The sequence below is a fragment of the Cupressus sempervirens genome, chromosome 3 (genome assembly GCF_028749045.1).
Source record: "Cupressus sempervirens isolate cs-2001-9-10 chromosome 3, ASM2874904v1, whole genome shotgun sequence".
NCBI classification, from domain to species: domain Eukaryota; kingdom Viridiplantae; phylum Streptophyta; class Pinopsida; order Cupressales; family Cupressaceae; genus Cupressus; species Cupressus sempervirens.
Genome location: NC_143120.1, coordinates 1069111010 through 1069134443, shown reverse-complemented (window position 1 = coordinate 1069134443; position 23434 = coordinate 1069111010). Strand labels below are relative to the sequence as shown.

General features: G+C 35.0%; 1 protein-coding gene across 2 annotated transcripts in view; it reads right to left on the bottom strand.

Moving 5' to 3' along the window:
- LOC149570445 (transcription regulator NOT2/NOT3/NOT5 family protein) overlaps positions 1–11100 on the bottom strand; it is a 111699-nt gene extending 100599 nt beyond the window's left edge. For both annotated transcript variants that reach the window (XM_089823093.1, XM_089823094.1), the window contains exons 1-2: positions 10496–11100; positions 10207–10338 (exon numbers count right to left, since the gene is read on the bottom strand). In XM_089823093.1, coding sequence (XP_089679219.1) covers positions 10207–10338; positions 10496–10588 — 225 coding nt within the window. In that variant the 5' untranslated portion in view covers positions 10589–11100. The remainder of the gene's footprint in view (positions 1–10206; positions 10339–10495) is intronic.
- Positions 11101–23434: the final 12334 nt, after the last annotated feature.

Below are 23434 nucleotides of genomic sequence, written 5' to 3'. Positions count from 1 at the left end.
CATGTGTCACAAAATATCTTGTTAACTTTTGAACCTTGAACTCTATGCTGTTAAAGAATAAAGGTGTATTACATTTGAATAATGTGGAAGAAAATGAGATTATATGCCAGGATATAACGTGTCAAAAATATAACCGCTTCCTGCAAACCAAAGTTGCCAGGAACCAAAACATAAATGGTGTCTCACACCAGAAGCATGAAACAGTAGTCAGTATAATATATAATAAACTACATATATCAGGAAAAACACATATTTGGGCCTATCACTCTCTTCGAAGATATTGTGATTTTACAGTACTCCCAAGAACAAGAAAATAACATGTCAATATTCAAACCACAGTATAAAGCATCCACAGTTTTCTGGTTAAAGAAGAATTCCATCAGTGCCACCACTAAGAAAAAGAAACAGAGAATTCAATATGCAGATTCTAAATCTTAGATGAGTTAAAGGACTAGATAAGTTGATTAGGATCGCAAAGCTTGAATATCTACATTGAAAGTGAACTTTCCAGTTCTTACATTTACAAGACGCAAACATAAAGGATTGCAGGTTTTTGACAGTAATTATGCAAATCAATGTTTCATAACATGCCCACATTTCAGTGTCCTCTAAAAAAAGCAATTAAAAAGACATACCCATTCACGAAGTTCTTCAAATAATCACAAACTCCATCGTCTGCCACTAAGCATCCCCAAGACAATAGGGTTTTTCAAGCAAGCCTCTTTATGAATGCTCACTTCTTTATGTACTTTTTCAAACCCATGGAAGTACTTAAACACGGTTTAACTGCTGCAGAAATTATGGATAGGTTCAAATTGAAGTTGAATATCTGGATCGGCTTCCATCCACTTCATGGGCCACTGAACTACACCTTTTAGATATTGTCTTAATCCTTCATTACACAAAGACTGATATCATCTTACTTTGTTGTCAAATCTAAATATAAGGCCTACGTTACCTGGTTCCTGGCTCCTATCCCCTGGTACAGATCAGGTTCGAACAGAGTTGGGTCCACATCTGCTTTGCCCGAGGGTTCAAACAAGGTTCATTCCCACGGTGACCAGTTCACCCAGGCTGGACCAAGTTTGAACCTCACTCCAACCACAGTGAATTTGCCCAGCCAAAGAGCAAACCCGGGTGAAAAAGTGAGCCAATCTCATTTTTTGGCAAGTTTAATTTCTTTTTGAAGTTTCCAAACAATTTCTATGTTTTATCGTCAACCTTCATATAGTGCACAAATCATAGTTGAGTTTACTTGATAAATTTGTAATTCCTCCTCATGAGTGTTAACTTTAGAGTCTAGACAGATAATTCTTCACAACAATAAACTAATATCTTGCACATCATGGGAAATATCACGGAAGCACGAATTCACACAGCATACTGAAGCGGTGACGTCGTCGTAGTCGTCAGTGTGCAGATTAAAAAATGTTCTTGTCTCTGACCCGTGGGCTATTCATGAATTCTTTTAAAGGAAATTTTGTTCGGCTATGTACATTTGAGTGCTCCATCACCAGCACAAGTTGCTTTTCCATCTGATTTGCCTTCAATAAGATTTGTCAGCAATATCATAAACCATGTGTCCTATTTTGTCTTCATTCTCTCATCAACAAATTGATCGTTTTTCCTTCTATATCTACCTTCCTTATATAACATGTCCTGCTCAAGGAACACAGCCCTACATAGACCAGTTGACCATTCCTAACAGCTTATCTTTATTTAATTCCATTTTTGTGTAATATTAATCATTCTCCTTTGGATGCATCCTTAAACTTCTTCTAAACATCTCTAATGGTGGCAATTGACGCAAAGGCTTCAAAAGTCTTCAAAGAATGTGACTGATTTTCTCTTAACAGCTCACACCCTTCACAACCTTGCAATTTGCAATGAAGCATGGACAAAAATGATAAGTACTATAAGGGACCACCCAAGTATTCCTCAATGAAAAGTACAACTATCTAAACATAAGATATAAAAGACTTCATGAAAAGTGGTGATTGATAACAATCCATAAGATCACAAACAATAATAATAAAACTCAAATATTTAATCCAGTCCTCCAAAAACATGCCTAATATGAATATTTGAACCATAGTAATGAGAATCGCCATGAAATCACCTGAATAGCCGGTTTGGCAATTCGATTCATGGTTCTCAATTTTTTTTGAACCAGTGAACCAGATCAGCGATTTCATCACATGAATCGTGTGAATCGGCGATTCATGCAAAAAATTGCCAAAATCACCTTTGTGAATTGCGAAAAATAGAAAAAGTGAGAGGATGATGATGAGGCTTGAGCTAGAGCCTTGTTTTTTCATTTTGTTTACAGATATTGATAGACATACGTTTCATGGATCTTCATCTTGTAAGAATTTGCCTTAGGGCAAAGTCACCCAAGACCAAGAAGCTCAACAACTAGCACAAAATAGACCAATTGAGTATGATCAGAATAACAATATGAAATTCAATTGATGTATTAATTGATGTTCAAGTACACTAGGAGTGCCTATATATGAAGGCCTCTAGAATGCTTCTAGAATGTCTAGGAGTTAATATGATAAGCCTCACAACTAAGCACATTTCCACCGAGTGTGGATTATCCTCCATTGAGCACAGGAGTTAGTGCGATGATGAGAGGATAAGCCTACAAAAGTGTCACGTAAAATTATGTTGTAGACACCATGTGCTTAATTAAGAGTTCGAATAACTATGTTGTCAACATGACAACTCAGTTAATTATGCAAACTCCAGTGTTGTAGACACCATGTGCTAAATTAGAATTGCTTACTTCTGCATTGTCAATATGACAACTCATATGAGTACACAAACTCCTAGGTGTCTAACCTAATAAATAATAAAATAATGCATTTATCCTAAGTAAACTTAAGTAAAGTGTAAATAATTATTATTTACACTAACACCCCCCCTTAAGTGCAACTTAGGGGAATGCACTTAAGCTCACAAATGCTATGATGAAATGCATAATGGGTCTTCGCTACTAGGCCATGTCAGGTACCCAAGTACAAATGCAATGTTGTAATGCAATAATGAAATCTCTCTAAAAACGGAGAAAGACGGAAAACCTCATGGAAAAAATCCTCCCCCAAAAAGAGAGATAAGTACAAATAAAGAAGACGCATGTATGGATGGAGTAATCAAGCCCCCCCATTATGACATACATCATGCATATACAATAGAGAATCCCTCCATGAAATCCCCCCCTTAGTGAAGGATCGCCTGATGATGAGTGCTTGAAGACAAATGAGAATCCAATACCTACAAACAACATTTCTCCTTTTAGGAAGAAGATACACCAAGTATAGGTGCAAATATGCTTCCCACTGTGGATAGGAAGATGGAAGAGGGATCCAGATGCAATATGGTGTGGATGTGGCCTCTGAAGTTTGCTCATATGTCAACAAGTCCTTGATGAATGTAGATGCCACGAACCAATCAAGTGGATGCCCAAAAAAGGTGGCAAACAAGGTAACATGTCCATGTATGAAAGTGAATCAACCTCCAAAGAGAATGAAGCATCCTAATAGGAAGATATGGGAAGAGAAGCAATGTCGCCTCCCCTCAATAATGAATGCACACCCATGAAAGAAGCTCCTTGATGACTGAAGAAGTTGCACCATGAAAGCTGAATGATGTTCCTCCTTGTAGGAAGAAATGGTGTCATAGGTGTAGTAGAGAATGCTCCCCAGCTGGTAGGACGAATCCTCAGAAGATATGATATCTGAGGAAACTGGAATACAATTTCCAAATATTGATATGTCTCCTCTGAAGTGAAAGAGTTCTCCTCCAATTGTTGTAAAGAAATGTCCACAATCAAGTCAGTCTCGAAAGAAAGCTCAAGTGGTTGAGGGTCAGAGTGTGCCCTCGCAACAAGTGAAGAAGTCTCCTCAACAAAGAGAAGATTGATGTCATCAATGATGTCTCCGACATCTTCAATGTGAGATTCCACAAACAGCCTGCAATGTCTGGAAGGAAGTCATCCCATGAAGCTGAAGTAGGAAGACATGGTATATCCTGCTGCACTGAATCAGGAGCATCTATGGCTGAAACTAGATCAGTAGAAGCAACAGGAGCATTAGGATGTGTGATCTGATCTAGAGTTGATGGTACCAAAACTAGAGTGACTGGAGGTAGAATGTCCTCTAGAAATGGAGGAAGTGTTGGATCTCCATATGCTTTCCAAAGAGCCATCCAAATGTCATAAGGATCATTGAACTTGTCAATGATTTTAAAGCAGTCAACACTGAAAGTGAAACAAATGAGGTCCTTAATTATTTTGACAGGTATACGATCATTAAAGGGCAGTTGTTTTGAACATAGATAAGGAAATACTTCCTTATGCTCTCTTCTTAGATGATCAATTATCAAGGCACTCCATTTTTTATAGTTCCTCTTTGTCAACCTCGGTCTAACACCAAACTGACATGTGAAACAAAACTCCACGAGATCAATAAGTGTATGCACCCCCCAAAATGCAAAAATAAGCAATCCCCCTAATGTATGATTTGGCACTTTATACTTAGTGTGATTACAATAGCCACTTGCCAAAATGGACAAGAGTGGACTTCTGATTTTGCTGTTCAAATCCTCTTGTAGTTCAAATCTGGAACTTTACAATGTAGCTTAGAAATACAACAATTCTGAAGTTTAATCAAAGCATTACAATGCGAAAAAGGACGTATTTGTGAAAGTGGTATTTTTGTCCACACAAGCCTGTAATTTGATTGCAGATCTAGAAAGTAGATGAAAAATTATTCACTTTCAAAAAAAAGGAACCTGATTTGGAGTCTAGATGAGCCCGTACAGAGTGTTTGAAATTGCAAAATGCAGGATTGGACAGGTACAGTCACCAAAAACTACAATTTCTAACAAATTCATGCACCAAAACCAGAAAATAATAGCACCATGAAAAATTCAGGAAATTCTAGCCATAATCAATAAAATTGCACCTGATTTGGAGCTCGAATGACTGAGATATAACCTCCTAAAGTCGGACTATCAAATCAAAACTAAATCTAGAGAGGGGTTTGATCAACAAACTACGAGGTTAAATTTGACATAAAAACAGTTGTCGCGGCAATACAATCTAGCCTGCGGATGACGATCAAACGGCCATCAAATTTAATGTAGCGACTAGCTAACGTCAACAAAAAAGGCCCTCGAATGACGTAGCAGGTGAATCATTGATGACATCAGCTGTACAGACTATATGGATGGGGATGACGTATCGTTGACACATGTCCGTGTACGATGTGACTTGGAGAGTTACCAATGTGGATGCCAACTGAGTTGTCCTACTGTCACTTATGTGGCCGATCGCAAACGTGAAGGGTGACTTGGCCGCGAAGCCGTCAAGGAGTTACATGGCATCGGAAAAGCACAGACGACGACCAGAGTTTTGAACGAACCGGCAGGGGTCCCAGGGGTCCACGTGGCGTTGACAAACGACTACCAGTGCCGTGAGCAAAGATCCGAGGCCGACAGCAGTTTGAACTCATAAAACACCAGGTGCAATGTGGGGACTTTAGTCCCACATGCACCGAGTTTCGAATTTTGCAAGTGTATAAAACAAAGAGGCCTCAGGGAGTTAAACGGCTTGAAGCCACTGTGATACCCGTCGGGTGTGACGAATCCGCCGTGCGTTTGTGAATTCGCCAGTTTGTATGGTAATGTGCCCACTACGTGAGATGGATCCGCCGCAAATGTGAAATGTGCCCAGAAATAATGAGGAATATGTCGTGATGTATGAGGAATATTCCGATATGTGCAGAGAATATTTTGCGGCTGCGAGAGCCGAAATTTCACCACCCAGTTGCAAAAAAAAAATTCTCTACAGGCCTGATGGCCTAAAGATTTCTAAAAATACAAATCTGAAAAATACAATAATGCAAAGAAAATAAAATGACAGATCTAAAACAATAAAATCATAGATCTAATAGATCATACCAAATTTGCAAATCGAGCCTTCAGGTTTCGGTTTGCAAAAAAAAATTTGCCTCAATTTTGACCATTGCCCAACATAGGCAAATTTATAGTCAAAATTCACCGAATCAACGCTCCACACACAATGGTGAGGTCCACTTTGGCTCTAGACACTCCCAATAGTTGCGGATACTCCGGATTTGAATCGAGGTGTCCTCAGAGAGGTGAAGCAAAAATGGTCTCCAATGGCTATGAAATGACACTCCTATGGCTGTGATATATCATGCTAGTAACGTTGAACTTCCTAACCACTTTTATCTCAAAGTTTTACAAGTGTTGTGATATATCATATTGAGCTTGCTAAGTATACCCATATTAAACTAGACCAAGGGTTTTATCATCCATAATTTGAAGCTTCTTTTGCTTTCCTTTAAGAGATCAAAGACCACCTTAATTACAGTTTCCTCCCACCCCCACTCCAAACGCTAGGATGATTAATCAAAAGCAAATGAAAGACTGGCAACAAAAATACTATGATAATCCCCTGGGATAAATCTAAATGAAAACAACTGACAGAAATTATGATGCTTGTTTTCTGCATGACTTTCTAACCTTTGGAATCTTTGTCTTAAGATAAGATGATTTCAAAGGTTACTAGCATCCACACAAAATGATTTTAGCAAGAATCTAATTCCACTTCAATTATTGACTTGTCACTCAACTTAAATCCTTGCATTAGTCATAATTATATATGAATAAATCCCTTTGGTAAAACTAGAGTGCCAATATTCCCAAAATATTTGATATGAACGATGGGGATCAATGAGTTTCATACGACAAAACCAAGTTCCGTTCCTAGGGATTTTTAGGCAATTTGTAGGACCCCTGACAGTGCCTAGAGTTAGGAGTAGAACTTGCAAGATACAATAATGTGTCAACCTACACCCACTTCTATACATTACCCAAGGAGCACCTTCATGTAGGGGTTAAGTGTAACCACACTAGAAACCTTGTGCACACTAATGTAATTAATAAGTTGTAACCCAATGTCTACGACAATAATTGTTAAATAGATTAGACTCCCTTGGTTATTCAATGTGACTTTTATGGCAAACACCCATGCTCAAATCCCCTAGGGCATGCCACATTTTGAAATAAGGCAAAATATTAAATCCATCTCTTACGTATTGCATACCCAAAAAATGAGGTTGTGCAAGTCATGGTTGACCATGACAAAAAGAGACACGTTCATGATAGCATCTCACATCAATATATAGATGATTATGTAAGAAATATACAAGATCTACAAGATTAGCTTCACATCACCAAAGAATTCAGTTCCATCCCTATGGGCTTTTTGGCACTTTGTAGTAACCTTGGCAAAAACTAAATTTAGCTACAAAACCTATGGTAATACATAAAGTTATACTATTTGGGCAATACTATCAAACATTACTACTTATGCCTACTCCTAATCCATGCTTAATGAGCCTCTTTACAAAAACTAGAATGTTGACATTTCCTAAAGCATTTAGAAAATAAACTGGGACCAATTAGTTTTGCATCACAAGATTAAGTTCCATTTCCATGGGCACTTGGTACCTTTGAAATGTTCAAAGAGAAACTAAAATTAGAGGAAGTAATTATAGCAATGCAAGACACAAACCCACCTATATATGCTTCAATATAAACACCATACTCAAATCCCCAAGGACATGCCAGATGTTAAAATATGGCAAAAAATGGCATCCGATTGTAAGCCTGCAGATACCAACAAATGATGTTGGGTACAAAACATGGGCGCCTATGACAAAAGAGGACATTAGTTGCAGCAACGAACATCAATACACAAAAGTTGATGTAAGAAATGTATACTATGTGCCTCTCTAAAAGAACTTAAAAGTCAAATTTAACCAAACAAAATGGAATAGAAAAAATTAGTTTTACATCACTAGCCTAAGTTCCATTCCCATGGGCTCTTGGGAACTTTAAAGTAAACATGGCAAAAACTAAAGATAGCTACGTAGCTTATGACAATTTACATACCCAAGCCTACCTCTATATATTTCCAAAGAGTGGATTTGATAAAAGATATATCCTCTAATAATAGCATCTAACGTCATTATTTATGACTATCATTTACTATGTTGATGTAAGACATGTGACTCTTTAGAAAAATGCAAGCGCCTCCCTTGCCTGCAGATCATGGAAAAACATTGGGAACAATTATTTTCACGTCATAAGCTTGAGTTCCGTTTCCGTGCCCTATTTTCACATCATAAGCTTGAGTTCCATTTCCGCACCCTCTTGGAATCCTCATCCTATCCCCAAGAAAAAATAAAATAAGAGGTGGAACTTATGGCAATGCAAGACACGAACACAACTCATTGTATTTCCATAAGACGACTTACAAGAATGAGATATAATTTAGTACTAGCATCTATCATCAATACTTACACCTAGCCCTTAGACATGCTTATGTACGAGATGTGCTTCTTTGGATAAACTAGAAAGACAATCTTCGCCAAAGGATTTAATGTTAATTAAGAATTAATTTCACATCAAATGCTCAAGTTCCATTGCCATATGTTCTTGGGCATTTTGGAGTAGCCTTGGGCCAATTAAGTTTAGATGTAGAATTTATGACAATGCACAAACCTAGCCCAACCCTACATGTTTCTACAAGGCCAATTTGATGACAAAGAAACCATTTTCTCTTAGGATCTAATATCAAGTTATCAACACTTTTGCCTACCAATTATTCATGATTCTGTAAGAGATGTGCCTTCTTGGTCAAACTAGAGAGTCAATCCTCCCAAAAAGTTTGCCAAAATGGTTGGGAATAGTTAATTTGAAACTGGAAGCACAAGTTCCATTTGCATGGGACTCTTCAGCACTTTAAAGAATACCTAGGCAACTAAATTCAAGCATATAACTTATAGCAACACTTATTAGTAGGTCCAACCTTTTGTGTTTCCACATGTTCAACTAAAGATAGGGGTAGAGTGTAACAATACAACAAACCCAAGCTTATCCCCATGCCACTATATAGCTTCCATCTTCCTAGCCCTAACATTTGTTGGATGCAATGAGATTAATGGTACCGTTGGAGCTTTTATAACAAAACCGCAGGTTAAAATTCCTTGGGGGCTTATCATGTCTCGAAATGAAGCAAAAACTAAACACAAGATCATGGTTATTGCAATAGTGACTTAGTGCAATAACCACAAGTCAGCAAAAAAAAATTGAATAATTTGAGATACGAACTTTAATTTGTGGAGTTGCAAGCAAAGTAACCAAGATTGGACTGAACAGGAAGGTCCATGCTAAGCAGTCAGAGAACTAAGGCAAAAGGCCAGTAAAATTCATGGCTACTGCAAATAAGGCTTTTATTCCATTTGCATATAGAACTTATTCCTCAGTTATTTAGAGACATGCTGAGACTAGGAGAGACTCGCCCAAACTTGGAATATCTCGAGACTTGATACATTTTAAATAGTTCAAGTCTCTTTGAACCAAGGAATTTTATGACTACTCAAAGAGTTACAAAACAAAGTGGCTGCAAAGCTACACATTACGGTCCCCTTATTTGTGAGATCCAACCAAACAAAAAGGATAGAAAAAATAAAAGAAAGAGATAAGGTCCAGCAAACAGATAGATTTTACCATTATAGAGACGGGTCAATATTCCTATTATTTTTACTAAGAAATTTTTTTTGAGACCCACCTGGTTACCCTAAGCATGCCCCTTACAATCATGAGAAAACCCCTTAAGAACATGTTTCAAGCTCATCGAAGATTATTCATTGTTAGTAACTTCTCATGAAAGATGATTAGTTAAAAAATGATAAGGTACAAAATAGAAGAAAATGGGTGCTCTGGACTTTTGTTCATTAAATTGTTGCCTTAAAAAACATTAGAAATAAGACCATTCAAACTAATGATCGTAAAATATGACTTCAATACACAAATCAGATTACCATGTCAATAAGGATCTAACTGAAACTGACCATGAAAACCCAAAGCTACTAACCAAAATAAAACAATAAAAGAGGGAAAATCAACCATCCAGTGTCTACCCAGCATACTGGATGAACCTTCTACCAAAATAATTACTAATCAAAATTTCATAACATTGTGTATTGCATTTAAAAAATTAGAAAATTATTTTGGTAAGAACTCATCCAGAATGCACAGTAGACATTGACGGTCAAGCGCACTAAATCTCCGTTTACATGGAAGGTGTTGTTTGAGTTTTTAACATACCTTTTTGTCCTTAATTTCACTGGACTGTATCCATGTCTTAATCTGATCTCTATATCTTTGCAACTTCTTAATTTCCTTCTTCAGATCTGCCTCAAATTTCTCCTTCTGATTTGCATTTTCCGTATCATACACCTGCAAACCGCATTCAATGAGCGTACGAGCCTCAAAATAATCATTACAGCCACAAAGTGAGAAGAAACTGTGTGTCTGTGTGTGTGTGTGAGAGAGAGAGAGAGAGAGAGATTAACAAGAAGGGAAAACCAAAAAGCAACAGTGTAAAAATACATACCTTGTTCCAAATACTGTCAAAAACATCGACTCCTTCCTGCACTTTTTTCAATACTCTATCGATCTCGCCCTGGAGTTTTCGGCTGGCACCCATTTCGACTTACAGCGACTCCAGCAGTCCCTCAGGGTATCAAACATCAAAAAATTCTTAACAATCCTCGATAATTCAAAAAAAAGGATAAGGAAATATAATCCTTCCTCCTAGGGTTTTCAATCAGGGTTTTCAGCACTAACTTCCTCTAGGGTTTCCAATCTAACCATTCAAACACAAGAACAAGAATCATTCTTTTTCACTGCATCCTCAGACAATAGTAATAGCAACTGCTGCGGCTTATGAAAAAAGCTGTTGGAAAAGTTGAATTACTTAATGAGGTTTGGTGACTGGCTCTTCTTTCATTGTACGGTTTAATTTCTCGTGAGAAGGCATTTGCAGATGCTGCAACTGGAGCTTGCAAACGTTCTAAATGATTTTATGCTTTCAGTCGTTATGGATTAATTAGTGCTCAGTCACCCGTTAATGAAGAAATTTGAGATTTCCAGGAGAGATCCTATCGCTGCAATCAATTATATTTAGCGAAGCATAGCTTGTACGGCCCTTCATTTCTCAGCCTTCCTTTAGAAACACTTTAAATTTATATCTATATTTTTTCCGAAGTTTTATTAATAATAGTAATAATTATTATAATAATAATGATAATATACTTATTTGATTTTCTACTAATCATTATTTGTCCACTGATTTTAACATTAAATGTTTTTTTTTTCTTCTTAGGGCATGCTAAGGGGGATGTAAAGAGAAAACCTTCAAGTCACTATATATGTCTAGTATTTATAAGCGCATCAAATTATTAGCTTTAATCCCCATCATAATGGAAAGCTAGGCATATTGTGAGGTTGTTTGGTATGTCATCAATCTTTGTTCAAGTCAATATATTATTTCAAGAGTTATGATTAAGCTCAATAACCTTTATATAGGAAACTTCAATCATATATGTAGATGCTACTAAATCTTCAATAGTAGGTTTGCATGTCCAAAAACTAAACAAGCTCCTAGAGAGCAATAATATGTAGCTCATTTCCATAGAGATATCAGACCACAAATCTAGAATTGAACTCACGAGCATGGAAAATATCTTTGCAATGACAAACATTTATTATCACTTATGAAGTTATTAGTTCTTTCTTTCTTTTCATTTTAAAAAGTGTATTATAGTGTTGTCATTCTCTGTTAAAGTGAGAACGACATCTTGATTCTTAATGTCAAAATCACTTCATACAACATCGATGATAGTGGCCTTAGTCACTCCTCTGGGTCTCAATCTATTGTGTGCCAATAATGTCAAAATCGCTTCATGCAACATCAATGATAGTAGGGTTAACCACTTCTATGGGTCTCAATCTATTGTGTGCTAACTAGATATGTTGGACATGCCTTAGGAATCCCCTATACATACTTGAATTGTCTAGTCACCCAATCGTTGTAAAGGGGCTCGATGATATACTATAGGTGATCAACGAAGAGTCATTCCCACTACATTTGTGTTGTATGTTGAGCTTGGTCTAGCTAATGTATCATAATCCTATACAATTTCTACATAATCTCTTAATAGTGTAGTCTATCAAGTTAGATTGAACCATATAATAGATCCCCAAACTATTACAATATCATGATATTGCTATCAAGATTTAACTATGTGATTTTGAGTCATGTATCATAATCCTATACAATTTCTACATAATCTCTTAATAGTGTAGTCTATCAAGTTAGATTGAACCATATAATAGATCCCCAAACTATTACAATATCGTGATATTACTATCAAGATTTAACTATGTGATTTTGAGTCAAACTCATTGACCCATGTTTCATGAGTAGTAATTCAACATGAATACATCTCTCATGAGAATTAATGGAACACTTAGCACTCATTGGATCTAGGTGATGCTCACAAGGTTGAAGCACCGAGACTTCCCGAGAGGTCAACCATCCCAGTACTACTCCAGCCTGAGCGCACTTAACTATGGAGTTTCCTCCATGGTTAAACCCAAAGCTTGCAACCCCATTTGTAAAACCTTCACCAAGTGTTGTGCCTTATGAGCCATTCATTAGAAAGTTCCTTAAGCTCATCAATTGATAAGTAGGAGATAATTTCCATAGTAAGTCAAATTGTGATATTGCTATCAGGATTTAACTATGTGATTTTGAATCAAAATCATTGACCCATGTTTCATGAGTAGTGATTCAAAATGAATCCATCTCTCGTGAGATTTAATGGAACACTTAGCACTCATTGGATCTAGGTGATGCTCACAAGGGTGAAGCACCAAGACTTCTCTAGAGGTCACCCATCCTAGTACTACTCTAGCATAAGCGCGCTTAACTACGGAGTTTCCTCCATGGTTAAACCCAAAGCTTGCAACTCCATTTGCAAAGCCTTCACCAAGTGTTGTGCCTTATGAACCATTCATTAAAAAGCCCCTTAAGCTCATCAATTGATAAGTAGGAGATAATTTCCATAGCAAGTCAAATTTTGATATTGCTATTAGGATTTAACTACGTGATTTTGAGTCAAACTCATTGACCCATGTTTCATGAGTAGTAATTCAACACGAATCCATCTCTCATGAGAATTAATGGAACAATTAGCATTCATTGGATCTAGGTGATGCTCACAAAGGTGAAGCATCGGGACTTCTCGGGAGGTCACCCATCCCAGTACTACTCCAACATGAGTGCACTTAACTATGGTATGCATGTGTCCAAGGGTATGTTCATATAACTACTACTACAATATCATCATCGTGTATGCATGTGTCCAAGGGTATGTTCATATAACCTTTATGGAATATTCCATATGGAAAGATATGTGTCATGTATTGCACATAATATTAATATTGTGATATAGGTGTGCTACTATTATTCATCCCTGTGAGAAAAATCTTATAGTCCTTCATCTTGTTAGTGTTCTTGAATGATTGCTTGATTGTCTCTATAATATAGTTATCTATAATGATCAAGACTCTCAAAAGAATGGCAACAAATACGATATAATGGGTTGTTCTCCTCTTTGCTTTAATATCTATTAGGTTGATGTGGTAACCCTTACTTCAATATTTGGTAAATTTATTTCGATGCACTAAGATAAGCTAATTAGAGAATAGTGTTATCACTCTATTATTAAAGGTGTAAATGAATTATAAAGCTAACTATGTGTTTCCTTATTATCTTGTGTTTATTAGCACCTTGTGAACATGAAACAACTTAAACATATCAAAAAACATGTATGTGCTCTAACTTTAGGTTTTAAGAATATAGACTTTGAACCAAAATGTTATCATCATATTGGTGCCCATCTATGGCAACACAATCAAACTTTACATGCACATGCTTTCTTGATGAAAACAAAATTTCATAATTAGAATTGGATAAGAATTATATTATTTTTGTCTAGGGGGGGATGGAACCGATTAATTTGTTAATGCAAACTAGATGAGATTAGTTCATTAATTAAGCATCTCACCCTTAGCCATCAAATGAAAGAGAAAGAGGGGCTTCCAAACATAACTCTCAATATAACTCAAGTTAGATTAGAAAAACCTAAGTAAGATGGAAGGATGTCAATACTAAACCAAAATTATATTAAGGAAGTTCACAAGAAAGTCCCCTTTCGTGTAATGTTCATTAACCTTAAGACTTGAAATATAGTTAAAGTGAATTGATTGATTAAGTGTTTGATTGTTTGCTTGAGATTGAATGATTCAAATGCAACAAATGTGTGTACAACTATAATAAAGCAAGATATCATATATGAGAGATGAAAGGAGGGGAGAAAAAGTGACTCACCTTGAAGAATAGAGATACAAAACAACTTTTTGCTCGAAAAATTGCTGACTAAAAATTTTGACATAAAAACTAACTATGGATCTAGGACCAGAAAAAAAAAAAACCCTGAAAATTACAAATCTCCAAGTACATGTCAACCTAGTCAACCTCTATAGGTATGTGTTCCAACTAACCATTGTGTTCTTAGAGGGTAGAAATGTAATCGACCTCACATCTCCAGGAAGCTTTCGACTGCAGGTTTCCATATCCAAAATCACAATTTCAAAAACTTATTCTAGTGCACACAAAAAACTACTTTTTTTGTTGGGGGGAGGGGTAAGCTTGCCTTGGTCAAGCCCCCATTTAGAAATTAACCTAGAAAAAGACAAGTATGAAAAAACATGTAAAGGAGTAAGACAAATGTAATTATTTAAAACCCTTGTTAGGAAAAGCTTTGTTATTACTAGATGTTGTTGATGTTTAATCTTTAATAAGAATGTAGAAAATCTCCACAAATTCAATAGATCTAATCAATGCCAAATTATGGAGCCATGAATGTAGATATACACAAAGGAAGAAGAATATGAATTCCATAATGAAGATCTTCTCCCTTAATGGCCAACAAAATGCTAGATCTTGAAGAGGAAATGCTCACAAATTATCCTTGAATCTTGAAAATGCTTGATAAATGCCTTGAATAGCCTTTCTTTATTTAATGTCCTTTATGCACATATAGATACGGTATAATGTCAAAATGAAGTGCTCAAGCTTCCTTCTATACTAGTTCCCATGATAAAAAAAACAAAGCAAGCCAATGGGGTTACTACGTTTTAAAATTTAAACACCCAAGACAAAATTGGCTCAAATGCTAAAATAGTTTGGGGTATAGGTCAATTTGGTTGATCTATATTGGTATAGGTAAATTGGGTCAACCTATACCAAGATTAACCCAAGGAGAGATAAATTCGGGGTCTCAAAAATTACATAGGTAGAATCACAAGAAAGAAAAAAGAGCAAGAGAAAGATCCATTTGAGCACAAATGCATCCATGGACCATAAAATCACCAAAGACAACAAATAAAAGGTCTTAAGTGATGGTTTCTTCCATTTTAAGATGATACAACTATATTAGTACAATATGTTCAAGAAAGGGTATTATTTGTAATCTATATCCCTGACAACTCTCCATCTCTGCATACAAGTGATATAATGTTAGATCCTACATCATTGTATTATATATTCTACTAGTATACAAATTGAGTTTCCCTTGCCCATACTTGAAGTTTTGCACTATCTTGACCTTTTGTCTATTTAACTATTTTTTTGCCTTCTCTCTTGATTGTTTGTCTAACTTCATCGAGTGGAAGAAAACATGATGAAGAACTCCCATTATTTCTAATACTCTTGCAACTCGGGTGGTTTATTTGAATCATGCCTAGTTGAATTAACCATGTGTTTAATTTTAGCATTCTCTAGTGTAGATATCAAAAAAAATTAACTTTCTTCTATCACCAACTTCATTAATTGTCTCACTATTTTTTTATTATCTTTCCTAATAGATTCTTGAATCGTTTCTAATCTTCCCTAACAAACCCTAATCAACCCTAATCACTACATTATCCCTTACTAACATTACAAAAAAAAAAGTATTTAATTATTTGGTATTTTAATAATATTTTATTAATTTTGGTTAGTTACCTTATATTCTTTTATCTCCCTATAGTTCAATTTAATTTTTCATATTTAGTTCTGTAACTTTATACTGTGGTTAGATAAATCATTTTGATTTATTCATATGTAATGAAGAAATTCCCATTTATGCGTGCCTTCCTAGCAATAATTAAAATAATTCCCATTTTCTTCCAAAATTCCACCTTTAGTCAAAAGAATGAGTAAATGTTTATCTACTAATGAGAAATAAATAATATCTACTAATGAGTAAATGTTTATTCATTCCTGCTTTTCTCACTCACAACTCACTTTCTTATAAACAAACTTGTTACCGAATTCATTTATTCCACTCTCCCATTATCTCCTTATCTTTGACCACTTTTTCATACAACATCCTAATATTTCATCCCTTGTAAATTAGACTTGAACTCCACCATCCATCTCCTTCCCTCTAAATCTATAAAGTCTTGTTTCTCATTGCATATTTTCTTTAATCGTATCATTGATCTCTTCTTTTTTTATCACATTATTTCTTGAAAATTATTGAGGGCACATGCTTCAAACATTTCAAATGAGATTCAAGAGATCTAGAGGATCTTAGGCAAATGATTTATGTTTTGTATTTGGATCTTTATATCCTCATGATTTTGATCTTATTTTATTGATTCATTCTTTGATTTTCTTGTCATCCATATCATGGTCTCTATTTTGAATATATTGTAGGGATTTATGGTTTCTCATTGATGGTTTATGAAAGTAGGAATCTAGGATTCATACCTTGTGTCAATTTGTTTACAATCTCATGCAAACTAGCTCAAGCATTCTTATGCTTGACCATATCTTGATTAAAACTAACAATTATTTTGTATGTTCCATCCATATTTCTATAAATATTTTCAAATGGTGCATAGCTAAATCTGATATTATCATATTATGAGCTATCTACTTGAAATTCTCGCACTTGATCCTTGAGTTTTTTTCTAGAAAGGTATCCTTTTCTAATATAAATGCCTCTTGTAGAGCAATTGTTATAATAGACATTGCAAACTCTAGGGTCCTTTGGTGTATCTTGATGAAATCTATTATTTCTTTAGGAATTATTTACACTTATTTCTCAATATATAACATTAATATGTGATGAAAAACTCCTCATAGATGATGAAGTCTATATTTTCACAATTCTTAAATGATATATATGTCCAACATTGTGTTGGGGATTTTCTTATTATTGTCATATTTTATTACTCTTAGTATATGATCTCACACTCTTTTGGTAGCATATAAAAACATATGGTGCATAAAAGAGTACAAGTTAAACTCACACTCTACAATACTATCATTGATGGCTATCATTTTCTTATGCATTTGAACTACCAAAATTGAAGCAAAATCAAATTTCATGTCAATTGTAAAATCTTGTATATCCAATTTTATTATATTATGAGACTTTGTATTCTCTGTTTTATATATTTGCTAACTATCTAACACAAAGTAGTCTTAAAAAGTATCTATGACAAAGGGATTGAATTCTCAAAGGTTTCAACTACTTCCCTTCATGATCATTAATTCTATGTTCAAAAAATGTACTTATTGTTAGGATTAACCACAAACATAAATAATAGTTACATGCAAATATAACTAATATTAGAAAATAATAAATCACATAGAAGAGAACACAAGACACAAAGATTTAATGTGGTTCACCCAATCCCTAGGCTAGGTCCACCAACATCGAGTTTAATATTATTATTATTCAATGATTACAATCTGCAATCCCTTACAGCTTAATACTGTCGCAAAAACCTACAATGATTACAATCTACAATTCCTTACAGCTTAATACTATTGCAAAAAACTACAATATGATCATACATTATGAAATCCCTAACCCTAAGCCATTTTATACAAGTTTTTTGTCACTTACAATTAGGGCTGGAATAAGTCATCCAATAGAAAAATAGCAGTTGATGCCTTTTACAATCATAAAGTCTGTTGATCTTTTGGGAGCGCACTTGGGGCTCTGCCCCAAGACCTTGCAAGGTGTGTTGCCCCTTGACCCCATCTTGGAGGTGTTGTCCCCAAACCCCCCATATTAAAACCTGAGGGAAACCGTGCCAAATAAAGTGGGAAAAAAATAACTTTAGAGTCTGATTAAGCTCCACATCACAACACTTACTTGTATACAATTTTGTGAATCTCATATCTCACTTTAAACACTTCAATGTATATATCCTTTTTTGTAGCTCTATTGAGAACAAACACCTCTAAAATGCATGGTTTGTAGATAGAATAATAAAGGTTTCATTCATTGCTAATATCCTCTAAGATTGGACAACATTTATCCTTGTCACTATTATGAAAAATCATACATCAACGAGTACATTTGTCACCATAACCTTTCCCATATTCAAATACCAACCATTTCTCAAGGGTAACCTTGACAATCTCATTTTATTTCATTGCTCAAATTATGACTTGGCATGGGCTTGTGTTTCAAGGTAACTGCCCTTGGTCTACTTGTGATGTGAAACATAGCATTGGTTCACAATATAATAACCACCCCTTTGCTATCACTGTAGATTATGTTGTCAAACTCTATCAAACCCTTTCTGTGAGCACGTTAGTTCTTTAGTTATATTTGGTGATGTTGTATTGTGATATATAAAGTATTTGATTTTGCCATGTTACTGGACACTGATGATTACTTGCACATGATAATGATATATTATGTGCTTTCAATTGATTATTATGGTCATTCTCTTGATGATGATCCATGGGATAAAAAATTATTAAAATTTATGGAGATTTGATACTCTTGTGTGTGTGTGTGTGTGTGTGTGTGTGTGTACACACAGAGAGAGAGAGAGAGAGAGAGAGAGAGAGAGAGAGAGAGAGAGAGAGAGAGAGAGAGAGAGAGAGAGAGAGAGAGAGAGAGAGAGAGAGAGAGAGAGAGAGATCATTTATGTAGGGTTGTAGTTACCAGGTGGTGACTTCCCTAAATTGTCAAGATGAGTGTGCCCATCGCAATATCTCAATAGTAAGAGAGGGGAGATAATGTTCAAGTCTAAATCCCAACCTATGCCTTCTTTGTCCTAAAGTAATGGACAAGTATCTAATTGAGTATTCGTCCAAATTCATAAAGGTGACATGGATTCTTGAATTATTTCGGACCATGAGCATGATTTTACAATTTTGGATTTAGTTTATTTTCATGATTGTTATAAGTCATGTAAATTGTTGTGGATGTGGTATTAAAATAAATTTGAGGAAATTAAATAAGATTAATTATGTAATTTAAATAATTATATCTTATTATTTCTTAAAATATTAATTATATCTACATATAATTAATAAGAGTTAATTAGACATCATTAATTATTTAAAAAACTTAAATAAGAGTCCAATTATAAGAATAAAATATTTAATTAAATAGTAAATCAAAAGTTAAATTAAATGCACAAATAAAATAATTGATGTTGATAATAAAAGTTCCATAAAAGATGTTGCTAAATATATTAATTATAAATTAATATTTGATCATGTAAATAATGCACATTAGGTAAGAAAAATGATTTGAGAGTTCCAAATCTAAATCAAGTTAACTCTATTAACTAAAAGAATAATTATTAAATTATTAAATTATATTTATTGGTGCATATTTGAGTTAACTGAAGAGAGTATTAATAAATTAAAACAATCATTGTTTAATTTTGAGTTAAGTTATCATTTTTAGAGGCAAGCAAGAGCCTATAACATATCGATAAATTGTGAGCCTCTCATTGACGGGATCTTGGGTTCGAATCTATTTGAAATTAACAGATAATAATAATTAATATTAAAAAAATAATAAATTAATAATAAATAATCTAGGCTTCAATCGATTACTATAAAGAAAAAGTTGTCTTTTTAAGATTTTGATGCTAGAAGGGTTAGCTTTCTTTATTAAAATTTTTTTTGGAGTTTTTGGAGGTTAGATAGTTCACGGAGTCTTAAAAATTTAGAATTGTCAAGTTTATACAACAAATTTTAGAGTCTTCTTGGATAGTCAATATTTTCAAGTTTATGGTGATTTGACATTGAAGTTAAAGAGTAATCTCAAAGCTTATGAGTATTTTAGATACATGTTTTGTTTTGTGTTGTCTCAGATTTTTGCTCGACTAGAGGTAGTGTTTGGAAAACTTTTTAAATCTTTCATTTAGAAAAGTTTGTCTTCTTCATGTCTACCAACTTGCTTTTGATTTGATTGTTGAAATTTATAAAACGTTTTGTTTGCAAAATTTATAAGAGATATTAGTTCTTAGGTTTTATTATTATTGAGAATTTGTGAGAAGAATATTTATTGTGTTCTTCTGTAGAAATACTTGATGAAAACTTAGATCTAGAAACTATTGTATTCAAATTAGAGAATTTGTTTTGCAAGAAACATGTCAAATTCCCTAGGTTATTCTTGAGAAAATGTATAGACAAAATAATTAGAAAATATGAATATTCATCTAATCTTGGGTTTGATTAAATTACTTTTAAAATAACTTATAGGATTAAACCAAATTAAAAGTCACTGACCAATTGAACATTATTGTGATAATTAGGAATTAGACTTAATATATAAAAAAATTTGTAAAAATTACATATCAAATAATATTTATATATTTTATATGAATAATTGAGATACATAGAAAATATTGATTGAGAAAAGAATTATTTTTTATAGAAAATTATATATAATAATATTTATGCGTAATAGCTCTAAGCATGGAAGAGCTATTGACCGAATTACTTCCATTAAAGGAATGGATGAAAATCCAAAGAACTCGACTAAGGATATCCTGTAATGTAGTATGGATGCACACAACAATCGACATACAAGGATCACAAAGATCGCAAAGGAACACTAACAAACATCCAACCACCAATGGATCTCCAAATGCCGCTACTAACCAAGACATAAACGAGAAAACAAAAGAGATCACCCAAGTTGAAAGACAAAAGCTAACTCTTGAAAATTGGCTAAGTTTGCAATCCTAAAGCCCTGAAATTTCCTAGAATCTTTATCTTAACTCGTAGAGGTCTGAAACCTATCTCAAAAGACTTGTCGCATATATTAAAATATAATATACGTCAACTTATACTTAAACGATATATTTTAAACCCCTTAGGACATTTTTTTTGAACTAGGAAGGTGTAAAATCGAAAAAGGTGTCCAAAACCAACTTTCGAACTTTTCTCAGACAAGCCTAGATAGCCCTTGTTTTTTGCACGAGGCCTACAGAGTGCTAGATTCTTGCGCAAAGATGTGCAACACACCCCACAAGAAACTGCCATTCATGTGAGAAGGTGCACTAAATGGCGCGAGAAAGTACCTAGCCAACAATACAAACTGGTGTTGGGTTTCATGCGAAGAAGTGCAAAGCTACTCAAAGAAACCCAACATGCCACATGAGGACTTATAATCTTACACGAGAAAGTGAAATCTCACGCGAGATCCTAAGTTAGCATGCCAAGAAATGAAAATAGAAAACCAAGATGAAAGCTAAGAAAACTAAGAAACAAAGTTCCTCCACACCGGGGAGTATCAGATCCACAATTCGAGGTGTAAACACTCGAATACAATACTAAAAGATGAAAACACAACAAACCATCTAAACATACAGTGAAGGAAAAGAACAAAATAAACATCACAGAGTATTAAAAGCAACATTGCAGTAAACAAAGATAACATCACAATGAACAGAAATAACATCGCAATGAGCAGTACAAATTAACTAAATACGTGGTTTCTTCCAACCGTTAATAGCATCACAAAACCATTGTGGGCTTTAGCCATCCCCTACGAATAACATCCTAAGCCACTGATTAGATCATCGATACTATCGTAATAGGGACGTCACCACTAAAACATGCTACAACATAAGTAGAAGGAAATCTAGCATGCTAGAAGTAAAACATAAGATAATCCTACAAAGTACATAACATCACTTATCATATGCTAATAATCATAATAAGGAAATGCGATAGTAAATAACATCATCTGAACATGATATACAAGCATCCCAATGAAAGCATAAATCACAAAAAAACATACTCTGGAACCCGAAGCACCAAGTGAAAAACATCTACCAATGGTTGCACTAGGACAACAGACCGTCTCTATACATCGGTCCCTAGCAGTGATGTAGGTAGCTATGCCTCCCAACCACATGACACCTATAGGTCCATGCCCACCATGCTAATGGATATAATGATCCAACCACAAACACACAAAATAATTGTCCATGGCTAACACACACGCTAGATAATATGGTGACTGAAACCAAGACAAGGACAATGCATAAACTATAGGTCTTAGTTAGAAAATCAATGGGCTACTAAGTAGGGGCTGACATCATGGAGAGTCACTTGGCATCGACAAGCCCAAGCTCAAAATGTGCAGATTCAACTCCCTCAACGAAAAGGCTCTAACACAGATTATTATCTTAAGTTTTATTACCACCTAGTGTTTTGTTTAGTTATCAATTTATTAAAACTTCTTTTGCCAACCCTCTGGGCACAATGATTACCAGGCTGCGAGATAGAAGCCCCCTCCATATGCTACCCTACCTTACCCACATTCATCCAACAATGAGTGCCCGTAGGCATGCAAATTCCTAACCCAACCCCAATGATTATAACTTCTAAAAATACCACGGAAGATCAGGACTCGCAAGTCACCCAAAAAATGTACGCACATGTACTCGTGTGTGGCACACCACCATCACAAAGATCATAACACAAGGACTGGATGCGACCATGAGCATAAAGTCACTCGACCAAAAATATACTTAAGAGGATAGATTGACATGCATCCTAATGCAACGATAAAAGTGCGGCAAAGATCTAACCAACATCCAAATGGATCGCCCAGGTCCATGATCAAGTTCATGCCAAGAAAACCCAAGAAAATAGGACAACGTGCAAAACGAGGTAAAAACCCCAAAAACTACAAAAATTCTAAAATTAAAACCCATTTGACCTTTGGGTGTAAAAACCTCAAAAATCCAAAAGTAAATGAGTTCGAACACCGTATGCAAAAATGGCTAGCATAACAGCTCAAAACCCCAAACCCTCATCCCGAATATAGGAAAAACGTTCATACTTGACCACCCAAGCAAAACCAACAAACATAAATGGAGGGGAACACTAGTTCTCAGCGTCCTAACATACTGCTACAAGAAACATAAGCTAAAACAGAGCAGAAAAAATAAAATAGGAAGGCCCTACCTGACAGCAAAAGGGGCAAAAACTGAAAATAGCTTGATAAAATAAATAACCCACTGAATCTATCGAAAGTGATAGCAAAGCAAGGTCTCCCGAGCCGGATCCAACGAGAGTGATCTCACAAAAATCCCATACTCATAGCTCCCAAAATGAATAGAAATCCAATCCTTCAGGAAGAGGGTTTTAGAAAAG